Source organism: Salmo salar, chromosome ssa06 (assembly GCF_905237065.1).
Source record: "Salmo salar chromosome ssa06, Ssal_v3.1, whole genome shotgun sequence".
Taxonomy (NCBI): Eukaryota; Metazoa; Chordata; class Actinopteri; order Salmoniformes; family Salmonidae; genus Salmo; species Salmo salar.
This window is the reverse complement of record NC_059447.1, coordinates 77,898,810-77,918,600: the sequence shown is the minus strand read 5'-3', so window position 1 is coordinate 77,918,600 and position 19,791 is coordinate 77,898,810. Positions and strand designations below refer to the sequence as shown.

At 45.6% G+C, this 19,791-nt stretch overlaps 1 protein-coding gene across 10 annotated transcripts in view; it reads right to left on the bottom strand.

The window, feature by feature from the left end:
- Window positions 1-19,791, bottom strand: part of LOC106608118 (serine/threonine-protein kinase MRCK alpha) — a 113,277-nt gene that overhangs the window by 14,629 nt on the left and 78,857 nt on the right. For 6 of the 10 annotated variants that reach the window (XM_045721031.1, XM_014205845.2, XM_045721034.1 and 3 more), the window contains 17 exons: window positions 18,967-19,118; window positions 18,630-18,721; window positions 18,342-18,418; window positions 11,056-11,094; window positions 9,510-9,620; window positions 9,314-9,397; window positions 9,047-9,152; window positions 8,634-8,770; window positions 8,165-8,304; window positions 7,957-8,038; window positions 7,565-7,784; window positions 7,268-7,330; window positions 4,440-4,693; window positions 3,885-4,224; window positions 922-1,019; window positions 738-822; window positions 449-572 (listed from right to left, as the gene is read on the bottom strand). In XM_045721031.1, coding sequence (XP_045576987.1) covers window positions 449-572; window positions 738-822; window positions 922-1,019; window positions 3,885-4,224; window positions 4,440-4,693; window positions 7,268-7,330; window positions 7,565-7,784; window positions 7,957-8,038; window positions 8,165-8,304; window positions 8,634-8,770; window positions 9,047-9,152; window positions 9,314-9,397; window positions 9,510-9,620; window positions 11,056-11,094; window positions 18,342-18,418; window positions 18,630-18,721; window positions 18,967-19,118 — 2,204 coding nt within the window. The remainder of the gene's footprint in view (window positions 1-448; window positions 573-737; window positions 823-921; window positions 1,020-3,884; window positions 4,225-4,439; window positions 4,694-7,267; window positions 7,331-7,564; window positions 7,785-7,956; window positions 8,039-8,164; window positions 8,305-8,633; window positions 8,771-9,046; window positions 9,153-9,313; window positions 9,398-9,509; window positions 9,621-11,055; window positions 11,095-18,341; window positions 18,419-18,629; window positions 18,722-18,966; window positions 19,119-19,791) is intronic. The other 4 variants (XM_045721030.1, XM_014205846.2, XM_014205849.2 and 1 more) reach the window with 2 other exon arrangements.

Here is a 19,791-nt window from a genome sequence, read left to right as displayed (position 1 = left end):
CGACCTCATGGCTTGCTTTTTGCTCTGACACTGTCAACTGAGGGATCTTATATAAAACAGGTGTGTGCCTTTCCAAATCATGTCCAATCAATTGAATTTACCACAGGTGGACTCCAAGTTGTAGAAACATCTCAAGGATGATCAATGGAAACAGGATGCACCTGAGCTCAATTTTGAGCCTCATATCAAATGGTCTAAATACTTATGTAAATAAGGTATCTGTTTTTTATTTTAGTAAATGTGCCAACATTTTTACTAACCTGTTTTGGCTTTGTCATTTTGGGGTATTGTGTGTAGAATGATAAGGGAAAAAATGTATTTAATCCAGTTTAGAATAAGGCTGTAACGTAACAAAATGTGGGAAAAGTCAAGGGGTCTGAAATTTCTGAATAATTTCCGAATGCACTGTACATAGTGTGCCCCGTGTAGTATGTACTATGTAGTGTACCTCCTCTGCTGCATCCTCTCCTCCTCAGGGACTCTGAAGGAGAAGTGTCTCTTGTTGTTCATGCTGCGAACCATCTGCTTCCTGCTGTTGTCCGACGTCTCAGGAACCACCAACTCGTCACCCTCTGGAATATTAACAAGATGGACCCCGTCGTCAACAACAGCAACACCATAAAATCACGACAATCCTATTGTGGAATACGACCATTAGAATGAGAATTACAATCATTGAGATGTGTACCTCTCCTAACTGACCTGCAGTCTAGATGCCTATCCTGTGTGTCACTGACCTGCCGTCTTGTTTCTGAAGTAGATGAGCCTCACTGTCTCAAGACCCAGGAGGTTCAGGGATCCATCAGGGTTCAGAGGTCGCACCTTCAGGAAGATACAACGGGGTCAAAGGTTAAACCTACCATGCGCACACACCAATTCGACTAACGGCCCTCCGCTACATCTGCAGTCCTATACTCTCACCTTCTTCAATGGTATGGTCTGAATCCACTCCATGGTGTTGACATCAAACACATCCACAGCATTCTCACTGTACACTGACAGGTAGGGGGCGTTGTAACCTGGTGAGGAGAAAGAAGGCCAACGTCAGCTTCAGGCTTAAAGCTACACTACAGTTCAAAAGTTTAGGGTCACTTAGAAATGTCCTTGTATTCCATGAAAACATACATGAAATGAGTTGTGTCCTTCAAACTTTGCTTTCGTCAAAGAATCCTCAATTTGCAGCAATTACAGCCTTGCAGACCTTCGGCATTCTAGTTGTGAATTTGTTGAGTTAATCTGAAGAGATTTCCCCCCATGCTTCCTGAAGCACCTCCCACAAGTTGGATTGGCTTGATGGGCACTTCTTACATACCATACGGTCAAGCTGCTCCCACAACACCTCAATAGGGTTGAGATCCGGTGACTGTGCTGGCCACTCCATTATACACAGAATACCAGCTGATGGCTTCTTCCTTAAATAGTTATTGCATAGTTTGGAGCTGTGCTTTGGGTCATTGTCCTGTTGTAGGAGGAAATTGGTTCCAATTAAGCGCCGTCCACAGGGTATGGCACGGCGTTGCAAAATGGAGTGATAACCTTCCTTCTTCAAGACTCCTTTTACCCTGTACAAATCTCCCACATTACCACCACCAAGGCACCCCCAGACCATCACATTACCACCACCAAGGCACCCCCAGACCATCACATTACCACCACCAAGGCACCCCCAGACCATCACATTACCACCACCAAGGCACCCCCAGACCATCACATTACCACCACCAAGGCACCCCCAGACCATCACATTACCACCACCAAGGCACCCCCAGACCATCACATTACCACCACCAAGGCACCCCCAGACCATCACATTACCACCACCAAGGCACCCCCAGACCATCACATTACCACCACCAAGGCACCCCCAGACCATCACATTACCACCACCAAGGCACCCCCAGACCATCACATTACCACCACCAAGGCACCCCCAGACCATCACATTACCACCACCAAGGCACCCCCAGACCATCACATTACCACCACCAAGGCACCCCCAGACCATCACATTACCACCACCAAGGCACCCCCAGACCATCACATTACCACCACCAAGGCACCCCCAGACCATCACATTACCACCACCAAGGCACCCCCAGACCATCACATTACCACCACCAAGGCACCCCACACCACCATCACATTACCACCACCAAGGCACCCCCAGACCATCACATTACCACCACCAAGGCACCCCCACACCATCACATTACCACCACCAAGGCACCCCCAGACCATCACATTGCCTCCACCATGCTTGACAGATGGAGTCAAGCACCCCTCCAGCATCTTGTCATTTTTTCTGCATCTCACCAATGTTCTTCTTTGTGATCCGAACACCTCATATTTAAATTCATCTGTCCATAACACTTTTTCCAATCTTCCTCTGTCCAGAGTCTGTGTTCTTTCGCCCATCTTAATCTTTTCTTTTTATTGGCCAGTCAGAGATATGGCTTTTTCTTTGCAACTCTGCCTAGAAGGCCAGCATCCCGGAGTCGCCTCTTCACTGTTGACGTTGAGACTGGTGTTTTGCGGGTACTATTTAATGAAGTTGGACTTGTGAGGCGTCTGTTTCTCAAACTAGACACTCTAATGTACTTGTCCTCTTGCTCAGTTGTGCACTGGTGCCTCCCACTCCTCTTTCTATTCTGGTTAGAGCCAGTTTGCGCTGTTCTATGAAGGGAGTAGTACACAGCGTTGTACGAGATCTTCAGTTTCTTGGCAATTTCTCGCATGGAATAGCATTCATTTCGCAGAACAAGAATAGACTGACGAGTTTCAGAAGAAAGTTATTCGTTTCTGGCCATTTTGAGTCTGTAATCGAACCCACAAATGCTGATGCTCCAGATATTCAACTAGTCTAAAGAAGGACAGTTTTATTGCTTCTTTAAACCAGGACAACAGTTTTCAGCTGTGCTAACAAAATTGCAAAAGGGTTTTCTAATGATCAATTAGCCTTATAAAATGATAAACTTGAATTAGCTAACACAACGTGCCATTGGAACACATTAGTGATGGTTGCTGATAATGGGCCTCTGTGCACCTATGTAGATATTCCATTAAAAAAATCAGCTGTATTGTTAACAATGTCTACACTGTATTTCTGATCAATTTGATGTTATTTTAAATGGACAAAAAAAAAGTGCTTTTCTTTCAAAAACAAGGACATTTCTAAGTGACCCCAAACTTTTGAACGGTAGTGTGCATTCTGGGATTGGTTTTTCAGCAAAACGGCAGACCCCAGGGTGCTTTGGGGTGGAGCTTGTGAAATGTAACCCCTCACAAATTCACTGACAGACACTCTAGAAGCAAGGACTGACAGTCCATCACATCCACACCATATTTTTCAACATATTCACAGGCAATATGCATTGTTTGATTTTGTTCCTGTTGTTTGTAAACAGTGGAGAAATAAAACTAAAAAAAAATAAATAAAACCTTATATAAAACACTTGGTTTATGAAAAGGTTAAAGGGCAACTCCACCACTTTTCAACCTCATTTTGATTATCTCCAGCACAATCCCAGTGTCAACATAGTTACAAAGTTATACCCGATTACATCATCAAAAGTTGAAACATTTTAAAAAGTGATTTTCAAACGCTATGAAATGTGTGGTGACGTGGTGAGCAAGACAATACCTTCCCTTGGGCTAGAAACTCACTGCAGGTTTTGAATATTAACATTCTTTTTACTTTTAATCCTACCCAGTGATGTCACAGAGAAGCATTTTTTTTAGGACCTTTCTTCTTCTCTTTTTAACCACAGATCATAAAAACACACTGTTTCACACATGAAGACACTGGTATGGTGCTGGATAGTGAATACGAGGTTGAAAAGTGGCAGAATTGGCCTCTAGCACAGTTGTGCTGGTTCAGAACTCACAGGCGGAGTTGGGCACGGCGGGCCACATCAACTCCTGCTGGCGCGAGCGGCGGCCCTGCGAGTCCACGTAGACCCCTATGGCTGAGAAGCAGAGCAGCAGTTCCTTGGAGGAGATCTCCACGGCACACAGCGCATCCAGGGCCTGCTGGGATATGAAGGCTAGGGTGTGGTCCTCGGGGTGCAACAGGCTGACCGGGGCACAGTCCCCGTGGATGCTGTAGCGCGTGAAGCCAGCCTGGTAGCCCACACATAGCCGTTCGCTCAGGAGACCCATCCACTGGACGGGACCTGGGGTTTGGAGCTCCTGCAGCCGGCGGTGACGTGCCTTGCTCTTGTTCACCTGGGAGACATAGAACCACCATATTGTTATTTTATGAGTTAATTCTTTAATATTTTTAGGCTTAATCAACCCTTCATAATCCCATAAAGAGCCTATAAAGTTGTTTAAAATATATTTTATGAGCAAAGTTATATTACATAATTTGTAACACACGAAAGAGTAAAACGGCTTGTAAAAGTCCCACCAACCCCATCCTTCCTGCACACACCACCCACCTCGTAACAGATGACCTGTCTCTTCATGGCCACACACAGACAGGTGAAGGAGTTGTTTCGGATGGAGCCGGACACCAGCGCCGTGCAGCCCTTGGTCTCGGCCAGCTTGTAGGAGTCCATCTCCCGTCCGTCCAGCGCGGCCATGGGGAAGAGACGGACGTGGCGGTTACGGCCGGAGATGACCGCTAGGAGCTGCTCCTGGGGGACCAGGTCAATGTGGTGGACCTTCTTATTGTCCCCAACACGGATCATCTCTGTTAGGTCAGGAGAGGTGAGAGGAGGGAAGGAGAAGAGGAAGGGAAAGAGGACGGGTGGAGAGGAGAGGGAGAAAGTCAGGAGGGGGGAGAGGAGAAGAGAGGGGGCAGAGAGTTGTCAAAAACTTCTCCACTGTGATGGCTAACATGTGGTGAGAATTCAACTGCATAATGGGTGAAGTGCATCACCATCTCCAGGTGGGTCCTAAAGTCTCACCATCTCCAGGTGGGTCCTAAAGTCTCACCATCTCCAGGTGGGTCCTAAAGTCTCACCATCTCCAGGTGGGTACTAAAGTCTCACCATCTCCAGGTGGGTCCTAAAGTCTCACCATCTCCAGGTGGGTCCTAAAGTCTCACCATCTCCAGGTGGGTCCTAAAGTCTCACCATCTCCAGGTGGGTCCTAAAGTCTCACCATCTCCAGGTGGGTACTAAAGTCTCACCATCTCCAGGTGGGTCCTAAAGTCTCACCATCTCCAGGTGGGTCCTAAAGTCTCACCATCTCCAGGTGGGTCCTAAAGTCTCACCATCTCCAGGTGGGTCCTAAAGTCTCACCATCTCCAGGTGGGTCCTAAAGTCTCACCATCTCCAGGTGGGTCCTAAAGTCTCACCATCTCCAGGTGGGTCCTAAAGTCTCACCATCTCCAGGTGGGTCCTAAAGTCTCACCATCTCCAGGTGGGTCCTAAAGTCTCACCATCTCCAGGTGGGTCCTAAAGTCTCACCATCTCCAGGTGGGTCCTAAAGTCTCACCATCTCCAGGTGGGTCCTAAAGTCTCACCATCTCCAGGTGGGTACTAAAGTCTCACCATCTCCCGGTGGGTCCTAAAGTCTCACCATCTCCAGGTGGGTCCTAAAGTCTCACCATCTCCAGGTGGGTCCTAAAGTCTCACCATCTCCAGGTGGGTCCTAAAGTCTCACCATCTCCAGGTGGGTCCTAAAGTCTCACCATCTCCAGGTGGGTCCTAAAGTCTCACCATCTCCAGGTGGGTCCTAAAGTCTCACCATCTCCAGGTGGGTACTAAAGTCTCACCATCTCCAGGTGGGTACTAAAGTCTCACCATCTCCAGGTGGGTACTAAAGTCTCACCATCTCCCGGTGGGTCCTAAAGTCTCACCATCTCCAGGTGGGTCCTAAAGTCTCACCATCTCCAGGTGGGTCCTAAAGTCTCACCATCTCCAGGTGGGTCCTAAAGTCTCACCATCTCCAGGTGGGTCCTAAAGTCTCACCATCTCCAGGTGGGTCCTAAAGTCTCACCATCTCCAGGTGGGTACTAAAGTCTCACCATCTCCAGGTGGGTACTAAAGTCTCACCATCTCCAGGTGGGTACTAAAGTCTCACCATCTCCAGGTGGGTCCTAAAGTCTCACCATCTCCAGGTGGGTCCTAAAGTCTCACCATCTCCAGGTGGGTCCTAAAGTCTCACCATCTCCAGGTGGGTCCTAAAGTCTCACCATCTCCAGGTGGGTCCTAAAGTCTCATCTCCAGGTGGGTCCTAAAGTCTCACCATCTCCCGGTGGGTCCTAAAGTCTCACCATCTCCAGGTGGGTCCTAAAGTCTCACCATCTCCAGGTGGGTCCTAAAGTCTCACCATCTCCAGGTGGGTCCTAAAGTCTCACCATCTCCCGGTGGGTCCTAAAGTCTCACCATCTCCCGGTGGGTCCTAAAGTCTCACCATCTCCCTGTGGGTCCTAAAGTCTCATCTCCAGGTGGGTACTAAAGTCTCATCTCCAGGTGGGTCCTAAAGTCTCATCTCCAGGTGGGTCCTAAAGTCTCATCTCCAGGTGGGTCCTAAAGTCTCACCATCTCCAGGTGGGTCCTAAAGTCTCACCATCTCCAGGTGGGTCCTAAAGTCTCACCATCTCCAGGTGGGTCCTAAAGTCTCATCTCCAGGTGGGTCCTAAAGTCTCATCTCCAGGTGGGTCCTAAAGTCTCACCATCTCCAGGTGGGTCCTAAAGTCTCACCATCTCCAGGTGGGTCCTAAAGTCTCACCATCTCCAGGTGGGTCCTAAAGTCTCACCATCTCCAGGTGGGTCCTAAAGTCTCACCATCTCCAGGTGGGTCCTAAAGTCTCACCATCTCCCGGTGGGTCCTAAAGTCTCACCATCTCCCGGTGGGTCCTAAAGTCTCACCATCTCCCTGTGGGTCCTAAAGTCTCACTCTCCAGGTGGGTCCTAAAGTCTCACCATCTCCAGGTGGGTCCTAAAGTCTCACCATCTCCAGGTGGGTCCTAAAGTCTCATCTCCAGGTGGGTCCTAAAGTCTCACCTCTCCAGGTGGGTCCTAAAGTCTCATCTCCAGGTGGGTCCTAAAGTCTCACCATCTCCAGGTGGGTCCTAAAGTCTCACCATCTCCAGGTGGGTCCTAAAGTCTCATCTCCAGGTGGGTCCTAAAGTCTCATCTCCAGGTGGGTCCTAAAGTCTCATCTCCAGGTGGGTCCTAAAGTCTCATCTCCAGGTGGGTCCTAAAGTCTCATCTCCAGGTGGGTACTAAAGTCTCACCATCTCCAGGTGGGTCCTAAAGTCTCATCTCCAGGTGGGTCCTAAAGTCTCATCTCCAGGTGGGTACTAAAGTCTTACCATCTTTGGTGACATGGATGACATAAAGGCCTTCCTCGTTGCCCAGGGCAACACGCTCGTGATCTGAAGAGAAAACAACAAGAGGACATTTGATTCAGTCTACTGCATGGCCAAAGGTGCACCTGTTCTGCAGTCTTTAGAACCATGGTAATGACAGAGGGAGACTGCAGCTCAACATGTAATGGATCTACACTACAAACTAAAGTCAGATAGAGTTTTGTTCATGTTCCTATATTGACTTCAGTACTACATGGCCAAAATAAAGAGGCTGTGTGTGTGTGTGTGTCCTCCACCAACCTATAATAGCGGCAGACTGTGTGGTCTTGATGAGCGGTAGCGTGCTGTCGTAGGCCTCTTTGGGCATGTAGACGAAGCGCTCCTTCAGCTTGTTCTTCTTGAGGATGCGCTGCAGCTCGTTGAGAAGCCCCACCCACTTGTTCCTCTCGTGGTCGCTGTCGGCCAGGATCAGGATGGAAGGCTTGTGACTGGAGGAGGGGGAGAGCTGGGATGCCGTCACCTGGAGGGGTAAGAGGTCAGAGGTACTAAGAGAGGAGACAGCTTTCAGAACGGCCTCCCACAACAAAAGCAAAAGTATTGTTAAAATCTGAGAAATCTGAAGACTGTGGAACAAGGTGGGGGAGTAAACGTATGAATGTATAAATGCATGTATTCATTAATAAAAGGCTAACCCTGAATATACATGGGATGTCCTTGCGACTGGCATGAATGACGTCCGACGCCAGAACAGAGCTGACTGAAAACTCCTCATCCCTGGAATTCAAAAAAGGAGAGAGAGTGAACTAAAGAACTAAACCCAGAGGTAATTATGATAAGCAGCCATTTCTCTCCCATCAATGGGAGTTGTAGTTCAGACAGAGCTCAGGTTGTAGTCCTTACCTCATGTCTATGACCTGACTGACGACCACACTGGGCGTCGTGGTCTTGCCCTCTCCCAGCTCGTACAGGAAGAGCTTGAAATCACACACCACGGCCACCGCCCGCTGCCAACCCTTCTTCACCCCTGTGGGCTTGGGCACCTGGGAACACACACAGGGACAGACAAACACTTTAGTCTCCCACATAGACCCAACCCTTTTTTTGGGGAGCTATTGGTTGTGCAGGGTTTTTTTCCATCCCAGTACTACAGAGACATATTTTATTACACACACACACACCGTTAACAGGCAAACCTCACAAACACACCTAGGTCAGCCCCTGAGATAGAGAGGCTATACATACAAGGTAAGATAGACGTTTTTAAATGTCCACTTTAATTCACATGTAGAGAGTTATTCCAGCAGGACATTTCAACCAAAAGTTTTTGAAAGAGTGCATAAACAAAAACAATCTTCTGTGTCATACGTACTCTGACGTGTCCCTCGTAGGCGGTGCCAATGCCCCTCTGAGGGTCGATGCCCAGCGGTCCCCTGGTCTGGTCGTGTGGCACGGGGCACACCGCTGGAGCCTTGTCAGCACACGTCACGTGGCACGAGAAGTTACACACTACAGGACGAGACAGGAGAGAATGAGGGGTTTTATCCATTTATAACCACGTCAAGCATTAAAAGAGAATGTACTGCCACGTCGGTCTAGTCCCACTTCACTCTTCCTGCTTCCATCCTAGCAGCCTGCCTTCTTCTCCTCCTTCCATTTCGTTTTCCTTCACTCCCTTTTCTCAAATCCCAGTCTTCCTCCCTTTATCCCCATTCTCCCATCTGTCTCCTCCCTCTCTTCTCCTCCTCCCCCGTTTATCAATCCCCTTCTCCCCTGTTCTCCTACCTTCACAGGTGCAGCCCTGGCGAATGAGTCCCACCATCAGAGAAGTGCACTGGTTACACTTGGTGGGAGCATTGAAGGATTTCACCACAAACTGGTGGGCTTTGGGCTGCAGGGGACAAACAGAGGAGAACAGACAGCCGGTCAAAACACATAGGACAAATACAGAAAGGCTGCGTACACGCACACACACACATTTTATTTAAGTATTGACTGTGGTTAAAACAGTACAACAATATTTGGGAAGTCAAGAAGGATGTCAGGTCTTACCTTGGGTGATGAGCGGCCGATACTTCCATAGCCTCCTGGTCGCAAGGTGGGGGTATGGACTGTGCGTGGGGGGTGGTCTATCAACTGGAGTGTGGGAGAAGAGAGATAGATTTGAGTACAGCAAAATATATACCTTGTATTTAATATATGGCCGGGAAACCAGCATAGTGGTCAAAGTTCAGAGGTCAGCGTTCACCTCAATGGGCTCTACGTCGCTGGCCATGGAGGGCGACCGTGAGCGAGACTTTTTGGAGTCCTCGTCCCTGGATGGGGTGTTGGAGGGAGTGAAGTTATCCACCGAGTCCCCCTGGAGAAAAGAGAGAGGTAAAAAGAAAGAATAAAAGGAGTTACAGGACATGGAAAACAAGGGCTGTGTTTCAAACTCAAAGACACACCCTCCTCCACTTACCCTCGCCTAATGCCCTTGGGGGAAAATCCCCGCGGCCATATTTGTCGTCGGTCCAAATGATTAGCCAAGCAAGGGAAGTTTGCAACGTAAGCCACGCAGCCTTCATTTTCAATGGAGTTTGCAGGTGTACAATTATGTTCACTTCGGGGCCCCATAATTCAATTTGCGACGATTGTACATCCGCTAAGAAAAGTCTGCCAAAACTTAAAACCTCAACATCAATATGGAATCAACATACAAGTGTAAGTAAAAACAAATGTAAATAAGTTAGAAATTGTGCTACTAATGCACAAACACTTCTCGTAAAAGTAATGTTTTTGTTTGGTTATCTTTTGGAAATTGTAGAAATAAAACATTTTCCTTCATCAGAAGTTCCAGCTAGGCAGGCTAACGTTAGTTAGCTAATTCATTTGCTAGCTATCATACAGTAAGCGTATATTAATAATGATATAGTTAATATAAGTAGACACGCAATCATAATTGACTGTAGCGCATATAAAGCACCCACAAGCTACCGGTGGCTGAAAACACAATCGTCGCGGGACGAACGAGTGACGAATTTCCGGCTAAGGGTGGTCAATTTAAAAATCATTCCTTCCTCCCTCGCCCTGCAAGTGTAAACTCGTCAGACGTCATGATGCATCATCAGAAGGTTCCACTTCATTTGGGGGCTGAGGGGACAGGGTATGTCTGTTAAATCAAATCAAATGTATTTATATAGCCCTTCTTACATCAGCTGATATCTCAGCTGGAATGCAGCCATGGTGTTAGGGAGTTGGTAGAAAGTAAGGAAATCAAGAGGGACCAAAAAGCACCATCCATGCTTAGAGGGAAAAGCAAGAAATCCATTGAACCAGGTAGATGCACAGTACTATAAAGGTAAATGGGGATTGTGGTCATAGTAGATATAGGACTGACCATCCCATTGGTCAATGGTCATTAGGAAGCCTAGAGGTTGGACCACAAACGCATGAACCATGCACATGACAGGAACGCTACACATAACCCATTGACCATGCTGACTGTACCACGAGAGAGAACAGCACCACCATACACCATGCTTTTGGTTTGGGGAAATCTTGGAGGACAACAACATATAGGTTAGGCTACTGTAGCTAATTGGGGGACTACAGTGCAGGCCAGTGCAGTAACAGACTCCTTACAAGGAAGCATTTGATATAACTTATTTGAAAGTCCAAGGTTGCTTTTTCCCATGCACACAATCAACACAACACAGACAATGTATTCCCATTCATGCAAAAGACCGGATTGAGATTCAGAAGATGATTGGGCACAGACAAAATAACAAGCACAGAGCTGCTGCTTAGCTTACACGTCTGCCTTTGCTAGTTGGCCCAACTGATGGAGAGCGCTTCAGTGGGGGGAGAGAGAGACAGAAAGAGAGAGAGGGATGGAGAAATGGAGAGATGTAAACATTAAATAGGCTAGCATTGCTTTTTTGTGTCCTATCTATTTGTTGAAGACGTCCACATTGAACTGAAGGACTGGGTTGGGTAATCTCTGGTAACGTCCCAAAATGCCAATATTGCCTACACAGTGCACTATTTTTCACCAGAGCCCCAGTGCACTGTGGGGAATAGGGTGCCGTTTTGGGACGTAGACTCTAGGTCTAATAGGGGAACTCATGATGGTACTACCGTGTGGAAGGGAAGCTCACTACAGGGTATTAAACAGAGGTATGTTCTGCAGTGTCTGGACTCAAAGCCAAGTAGCCATGTATGACTTTAAAGAATGTCTGTATCGTGAATGTCTACATGGAACTCTATTCTACATCAAGTAACTGACCCAAGCAGTAGAATCAGATTTAAAAAATACTAATATAAATGGAACAGCGAGGACTATGAAGAGTCACACACACAGGTACAAACACACTATACACACGTACACCTGGATTGTGTGTTGTAGTAGAGTAGTGGCCTAAGGACACACATTTAATGAATTGTGAAATCGGTTGTAAAATGTATTTTAATGAGAAACATTTTTTGTATTAGAAAGTATATTACAGCCATAATTTTTGCTGGAACCCAGGAAGAGTAGCTGCTGTCTTAGCAGGAACTAATGGGGATCCTTAATAAATACAAATACAAAATGGAAGGAATCCTCTCAGTCCACAAAAAAAATTTAAAGTCGAATTGACAGCGTTTTAGCAACATGAAATCTTATTAAAATCTGTTCTTAAACAGTGCCTTCAGAAAGTATTCACACCCTTTAACTTTTTCCACATTTTGTTGTGTTACAACTTGAATTCAAAATGTACACACAATTAGGGCTGTGGCGGTTATGCAAAAGACTGCCGGTGTCACGGTAATTGACAGTTAATTATCATAAACATGTTTAGTATCTCCAGGCCTCCAAGCAAACAGAATACAAGCCGCTGATGACGCCTGTGGAACATCTACATGTAAAAATGTATAATAAATCAATTGAATATACACCATCACTATAAATCCGTTATTTATTTTAGTCAGGTCTAAAGAAACATTATGTTATGAAGAAAATGTATTTCAGAAGAACAGAATGAGTTGGCCTACTGTATGTTATCTGGCTATGCTCCATGCCATAGGCTGTAGGCTAGTTAATTAGCTGACAAGATATGCTTATAAGTCCCATGCCATTATTTTATATGATTTTATAGTAAGAAGAATATAATTGAACATCCACAATGACCATGTTTTACACTCAGTTTCAACCTGCTGTTGAACTTCTTTTTTCAAATTGATCAATCACAGTGAGGTGAGTTTTAAAAGTCTAAAAATGTGCTTAACAAATGGCATAATAAGTTGCATGGACTCATTCCGTCTTCAATAATAGTGGTTACGGTTGCAGAGGGTCGAAACTTTCCGGGAAATTTCCTGACATTTTCCATGCCCTGGAATGTTTCTTAAATTCATCAAAGAAGTTTGATTTTGATTTTATTTGAATCTGTTTTAATATTATTATTATCTTTACATAGATTAGTTATTTGAGACGACCATGATAAGCAGTTGTCTAGAAGTTAGCTTATAACAGTGAACCTTTTTTTGTGGGATACACAAGGCAATTCTAGGTCTCGTGGCATATTTTGGATAAACTATCCCCAATTCAATGGAATTGTAACCCTCTGCATGCACAGTGCATTCTTCCATCACATGTACAGCTGATTCTCAAGATCTTGCACACTAATGAGATGCTATTGATCCCACACTACTACACTGTCTGCGCCAAGGACTACATGCTTTCTGGTTAAGTTTTGATACAATAATGGGTGGGGTGAATATATTTTATGACATACATGATTTTTTGTTAACTAGTAAATAGTAGCCTACAGCAAAGTGTGTTTAAATCATTTCTAACTTAACAATTTCTGCTACTTAGTTTTTGCTACCATGTGGGTTTTAGCTTGCTTGAGCCTGCTAACTGAGTGTTAATTCACCTGTTAACACACGTTTAATTTTAAAACATTTATCTTACAAAGGAGTTGTTTAATCTAACTGCTTAACTATTTATCTGTACATGGAACTGTATTTGTTGTTTTTTACCAAAAAAAATTGAATCTTTACAGGAAAATGCCACGGGCACTATCTGATGTGTGGAGACATTTCACTGCAGCTAATGTAAAAGGAAAAGCTGTGTACATTTGCAAATACTGTGCCAAATCATATGTGAAGAATGCAACAAAGATGCAGAATCATCTGGCCAAGTCCATAAAGTTCCCTCAGCGATCACAACAAGCAACCTCTGACAAAAGTCCCTCTACCTCTATTCGAGGTGAAAATGATGAATCAGACAACTTATTGATAGCAACAGCTAATGGTCCTCCTGGAATCAGATTTTTTTGACTCAATGGGGGAACGTAGTCAGAAATGCTGATGAATGTCTTGCTCGAGCTGTGTATGCAACTTGTTCACCTCTGATGCTCACAGGCAATGTGTTTTGGAAGAGATTTCTGAATGTTCTTCGCCCAGCATACACCCCTCCAACCAGAAGTATGCTTTGTCTGAAGTGGAGGAGTCCTACCCTCACATCACATCCATTGGCTGTGCTGCTCATGCATTGAATCTGCTCCTCAAGGACATCATGGCACTGAAAACAATGGATACACTCTACAAGAGAGCCAAGGAAATGGTTAGGTATGTGAAGGGTCATCAAGTTATAGCGGCAATCTATTTCACCAAGCAAAGTGAGAAGAATAAGAGCACCACATTGAAGCTGCCCAGAAGCACCTGTTGGGGTGGTGTTGTCATCATGTTTGACAGTCTCCTGGAGGGGAAGGAGTCTCTCCAAGAAATTGGCATTTCAGTCTGCCGATATGGACAGCCCCATCAAGAGGATCCTCCTGGATGATGTATTATGGGAGAGAGTGGTAAGCAGCCTGAAACTCCTGAAACCTATAGCAGTAGCCATTGCACGGATTGAGGGAGACAATGCCATCCTGTCTGATGTTCAGACTCTGCTTGCAGATGTAAGAGAAGAAATCTGTACTGCCCGACCCACTTCACTGTTGCTCCAATCCGAGGAAACTGCAGTTCTGAAATACATCAATAAGCGTGAAGACTTCTGCCTGAAGCCCATACATGCCGCAGTGTACATGTTGGACCCCAAGTATGCTGGCAAGAGCATCCTGTCTGGTGCAGAGATCAACAAGGCCTATGGTGTCATCACTACCGTGTCTCGCCACTTTGGCCTGGATGAGGGCAAGGTTCTTGGCAGTCTGGCGAAGTACACTTCCAAGCAAGGGCTTTGGGATGGAGATGCAATATGGCAGTCATGCCAACATATCTCATCAGCCACCTGGTTGAAGGGACTTTGTGGATCTGAGGCTCTTTCCCCTGTTGCCTCCATCATCCTCCAAATCCCACAAACATCAGCTGCCTCAGAGCGCAACTGGTCCTTGTTTGGGAACACACACACACACACACACACACACACGCACACACACACACACACACGCAACAGGCTGAACAATACAAGTGTTGAAAAATTGGTGGCCATCTGTGCAAATTTTTGGCTTTTTGAGCCTGACAACGAGCCATCCTCAAGGTTGGAAAGTGACAGTGAAAATGAGGCCTCAGAGTCTGATGTTCAAGAGGTTGACATTGAGGAGGTCCAGGGAGAAGACATGGAAGCCTGAGAGGAAGACTCCCAAAGTTTTAGTTTCTAGACTATCATTTTACAGATGTATGTTGAAAACATTTTAGGGAGATGTGATGGATCATTGGGGATCATTCAAAATTCCCTTTCTTTTGTTGTTCAGTGAAATCGGCCCATGTGAAGAGTCAACTCATTTAATTAAAGTTAATTTCGTAACTAAATTGTTTTTAAATAATTTTCAATTATGTCTACATATGAACTAATGATGGTACCGGAGGGTAGGGCTGCCGTCTTATCGGCTCTCAACCAATCATGCTATTTTTTTTTTTTTTTTGCATTTTTTGCATTGTATTACAGACTACAAAGTGAAGCACAGCCGGGAGCTGCCCAGTGACCCGAGCCTACCAGACGAGCTAAATAACTTCTATGCTCGCGTCGAGGCAAGTAACACTGAAACATGCATGAGAGCATCAGCTGTTCCGGATGACAGTGTGATCACGCTCTCCGCAGCCGATGTGAGTAAGATCTTTAAACAGTTCAACATTTACAAGGATGCTGGGCCAGACAGATTGCCAGGACGTATACTCTGAGCATGTGCTGACCAACTGGCAAGTGTCTTCACTGACATTTTCAACCTTAACCTGTCTGAGTCTATAACACCAACATGTTTCAAGCAGGCCACCATAGTCCCTGTGCCCAAGAACACTAAGGTAATTGACTACCGACCTGTAGCACTCACGTCTGTAGCCATGAAATGCTTTGAAAGGCTGGTCAAGGCTCAGACCCACTCCAATTTGCATAGCGCACCAACAGATCCATAGATGATGCAATCTCTGTTGCACTCCACACTGCCCTTTCCCACCTGCACAAAGGGAACAACTATGTGAGAATGCTATTCATTGACTACAGCTCAGCGTTCAACACCATAGTGCCCTCAAAGCTCATCACTAAGCTAAGGACCCTGGGACTAAACACCTCCCTCTGCAACTTGATCCTAGACTTCCTGATGGGCCGCCCCCAGGTGGTAAAGGTAGGTAACAACACATCCCCCACGCTGATTCTCAACACGGGGGCCCCTCAGGGGTGCGTGCTCAGTCCCCTCCTGTACTCCCTGTTCACTCATGACTGCATGGCCAGGCACAGCTCCAAAACCATCATTAGGTTTGCTGATGACACAACAGTGGTAGGCCTGATCACCAACAACAATGAGACAGCCTATAGGGAGGAGGTCAGAGGCCTGACCGTGTGGAGCAAAGAGAACAACCTCTCCCTCAACGTGATCAAGACTAAAGGAGATGATTGTGGACTACAGGAAAAGGAGGACCGAGCACGCCCCCATTCTCATCGACGGAGCTGTAGTGGAGCAGGTTGAGAGCTTCAAGTTCCTTGGCGTCCACATCACCAACAAACTAACATGGTCCAAGCACACCAAGACAGTCGTGAAGAGGGCACGACAAAACATATTCCCACACAGGAGACTGAAAAGATGTGGCATGGGTCCTCAGCTGCACCATCGAGAGCATCCTGACAGGTTGCATCACTTCCTGGTATGGCAACTACTCTGCCTCCGACCGCAAGGCACTACAGAGGGTAGTGCGTACGGCCCAGTACATCACCGGGGCCAAGCTTCCTGCCATCCAGGACCTCTATACCAGGCGGTGTCAGAGGAAGGCCCTAAAAGACTCCAGCCACCCTAGTCATAGACTGTTCTCTCTGCTACCGCACAGCAATCAGTACCGGAGCGCTAGGTCTAGGTCCAAGAGGCTTCTAAACAGCTTCAACCCCCAAGCCCTAAGACTCCTGAACATCTAATCAAATGGCTACCCAGACTATTTGTCACAAGGGCCTGCCATCATTCACTTTGACTGTGTGTTTACAGGCAGTAGCAACAGCATGACATTAGATCTTTAGGCAGCATTTGCCAAAAAGCCACAAAATACAACTGAATGGATTTCTGCAAATATGTAAATACCACAGGAGTTCTGTTACATTTGGGAACTTTACAGTCAAACAACCATGACAAGGTAGGCTCGCTCTCCCTCAGTTGCCTATGCACATCAACAAGATCAACAACTAATGTTAGCCAGAACGAGAGGAGCTCAAATCTAATGAGGGAATAGTAGATAAACCCTCTCAAACTTTTTCACCAAAATCGCACTGATAAACGATGGGGAAAGAGTAGCCGGCTTGCCCTTCTGCAGCTTGCCTGCCAATGCATGCTTGTCCCAACCCACTTGTAATAATTGAATGGGAACTTGCCTGCTTCCCTGCCCATTTGATCTATGCCAAATACATTTGATTGACAACTAAGAGATATGCTAACTGTGGATAACAATCATTCAAGTTCAGAATAGCTACCTAGCAAAGTGATTCACATTTCTTATTAGCTAACCAAATGACACCTAGAACTCTAGCTGTGGCAACAGAAAAAGATATGAGGGTAAAATGTCGGTCACTCACCCAATGACACGTCATCCTCCCAGAAGCTAGCCAACATTAGGCTGCATGTTTTAAGCTTGCTAAATAAATAGCTACATAAATAGATAAGCTAGCCTATTAGCCACGTTATGACTGACTTGTGATCACTGCCCTTGCTAGTTTCATTGTATTAACATTCCCAGCCTTGGTTACACCCGTCCTTTTTTGTTAAAAATATTGAGTCATTAAAACTGAATCCCAAATGGCTGGAGGCAGCAAATAATGTACCAGGCAAGCTGAGATTTACAACCTGATAACAATATTTGTTGGACAACCAAGAAATGTATTGCTGACTTACAGTACATTGATCATGCATTAAACTGTATCCATATATAAATTTAAAACTCTACGTCATGGAATGTTGAGTCAAATAGAACCTACTTTTAAAACCTCTTATAAAGTTGGTTTTGTAGCATAAACTGGGAATTTTATCTTTTTGACTGATATCTGTTTGTTTCATATATGACACGGTGTCAGTTCCACTTTAAGTCTTAGCTAAAAGCCAAGGAGCCCAAACCCTCACTCAATGGCTACCTCACAATTATCCACCCTTTTCCTGAAGTGTGCACTTGCACACCTTCTCAAATGATGCTCACAGACACGCACACAGACGGACACAGAGGAGTATGGGTCACGAACTCACACAAACACTGGATGAAATGACATCACCACTCTTTACAAGACAGCTAGTTAGCTTATAGTCTATCTACAGTCTAAAGCTCCACACACACACACACACGTCGCCCACTGCTCAACAGAAACTTACGTCTTCCCAAAACCCAATTAAAGAGGATGAGGATGAGGAGAAAGAGTCCTGAAGTAGCAGAACATGGAAGCATGGAGAACCAAATAAAAACAAGATGTGAAATATTCATACAAATGAAAGAAACTAAATCAATAAAAGAAAATGAATGTTCTGAACAAAATCAATGTTGTTTTTTTTAAGTGAAGGAACAGCCACATAAAAATAAAGGTTTATTAAAGAATTCATCTAATATTTAAATGAATCAGAGACAATGGAATTCAGAAGAGATTATTTAGGTTACTTACATCGAACTGGTCCAGGGCGGAGGTGGGGGCGTTCAGGAAGGCCAGGAAAGAGTTCTGGGAGTCCTGGTGTTTCACACCTACACAAGACAACCATAACATCAGCATGCTGTACGGTGAAGTGGCTTTAGCACAGAGAAAATGGAAAACTGTTGTGCTCTCCCGGCTCCCGCTCTCCCATTTCTTAGTTGGTCCAGTTATTCCATAGAAAAACTAAAAGGTTGTCACTCAAATAGAATACATGGGGTGGAGAGGAGTAACACAGGTCAGAGGTGATGGCTCCAGTCTCACCCCTACGCAGGCGGAACTCCTCTGTATCCTTCTTCAGCCTCTCCATCTCAGCCAGCAGGTCCTGGTTCTTAGTCTCGGACTCCTGCAGTTTACTGAGGAGAGAGGAGGATGGAGGGACAAGAGAATGTCAACCAGGTCAAATCAGATCATGCAAGCGTAACAGAGCAATGGTGGTTCAGACTTTCTTGACAGATTGCAATGTACTGCGCTTTAATGTGCCTGGCATCCCATGTTCCCTATTGGAAAAATAAAGGTTCAGTATATTCTCAGTGTAGTTATTCGACTAAGTAAGAGCTTAAAAGTAGAAGTAACTAAGTAAGAGCAGCAGTGGACGTACCACTCAGTGGAGATGTTGGAGGCCTTGACTTTGTTCAGTTCGTCTTGGATGGTCTGTTTGGCTCTGATCTCAGCGTCCAGTGCAGACTGCAGCTCCAGACGGGCCGACATGTCCAGCTTAGCGAACCTCCGCACCTTCCACGGCATGTCCTGCTGTAGTGGGAGGGGAGAGAGCGAGAGAGAGCGTGAGAAAGAGGTAAAGAAATAAGGGAAAGTTCAATGCAGATGTGAGGTGTGTGTGTGTGTGTGTGTGTGTGTGTGTGTGTGTGTGTGTGTGTGTGTGTGTGTGTGTGTGTGTGTGTGTGTACAGTGCATTCGTAAAGTATTCAGACCCCTTGACATTTTCCACTTTTTGTTACGTTACAGCCTTATTAAAAAAATATATCCTTATCAATCTACACATAATGATAGACATTTTTGCAAATGTATTAAAAATAAAAAACTGAAATATCTTATTTACATAAGCATTCAGACCCTTTGCTATGAGACTCGAAATTGAGCTCAGGTGCATCCTGTTTCCATTGATCATCCTTGAGATGTCTCTACAACTTGGGAGTCCACCTGTGGTAAATTCCATTGATTGGGCATGATTTGGAAAGCACACATCTGTCTATATAAGGTCCCACATTTGACAGTGCATGTCAGAGCAAAAACCAAGCTATGAGGTCAAAGGAATTGTCCGTAGATCTCAAAGACAGGATCTGGGGAACAGTTGAAGGTCCCCAAAAACACAGTGGCCTCAATAATTCCTAAATGGAAGAAGTTTGGAACCACCAAGACTCTTCTGAGAGCCACCAGACCAAACTGAGCAATCGGAGAAGAAGGG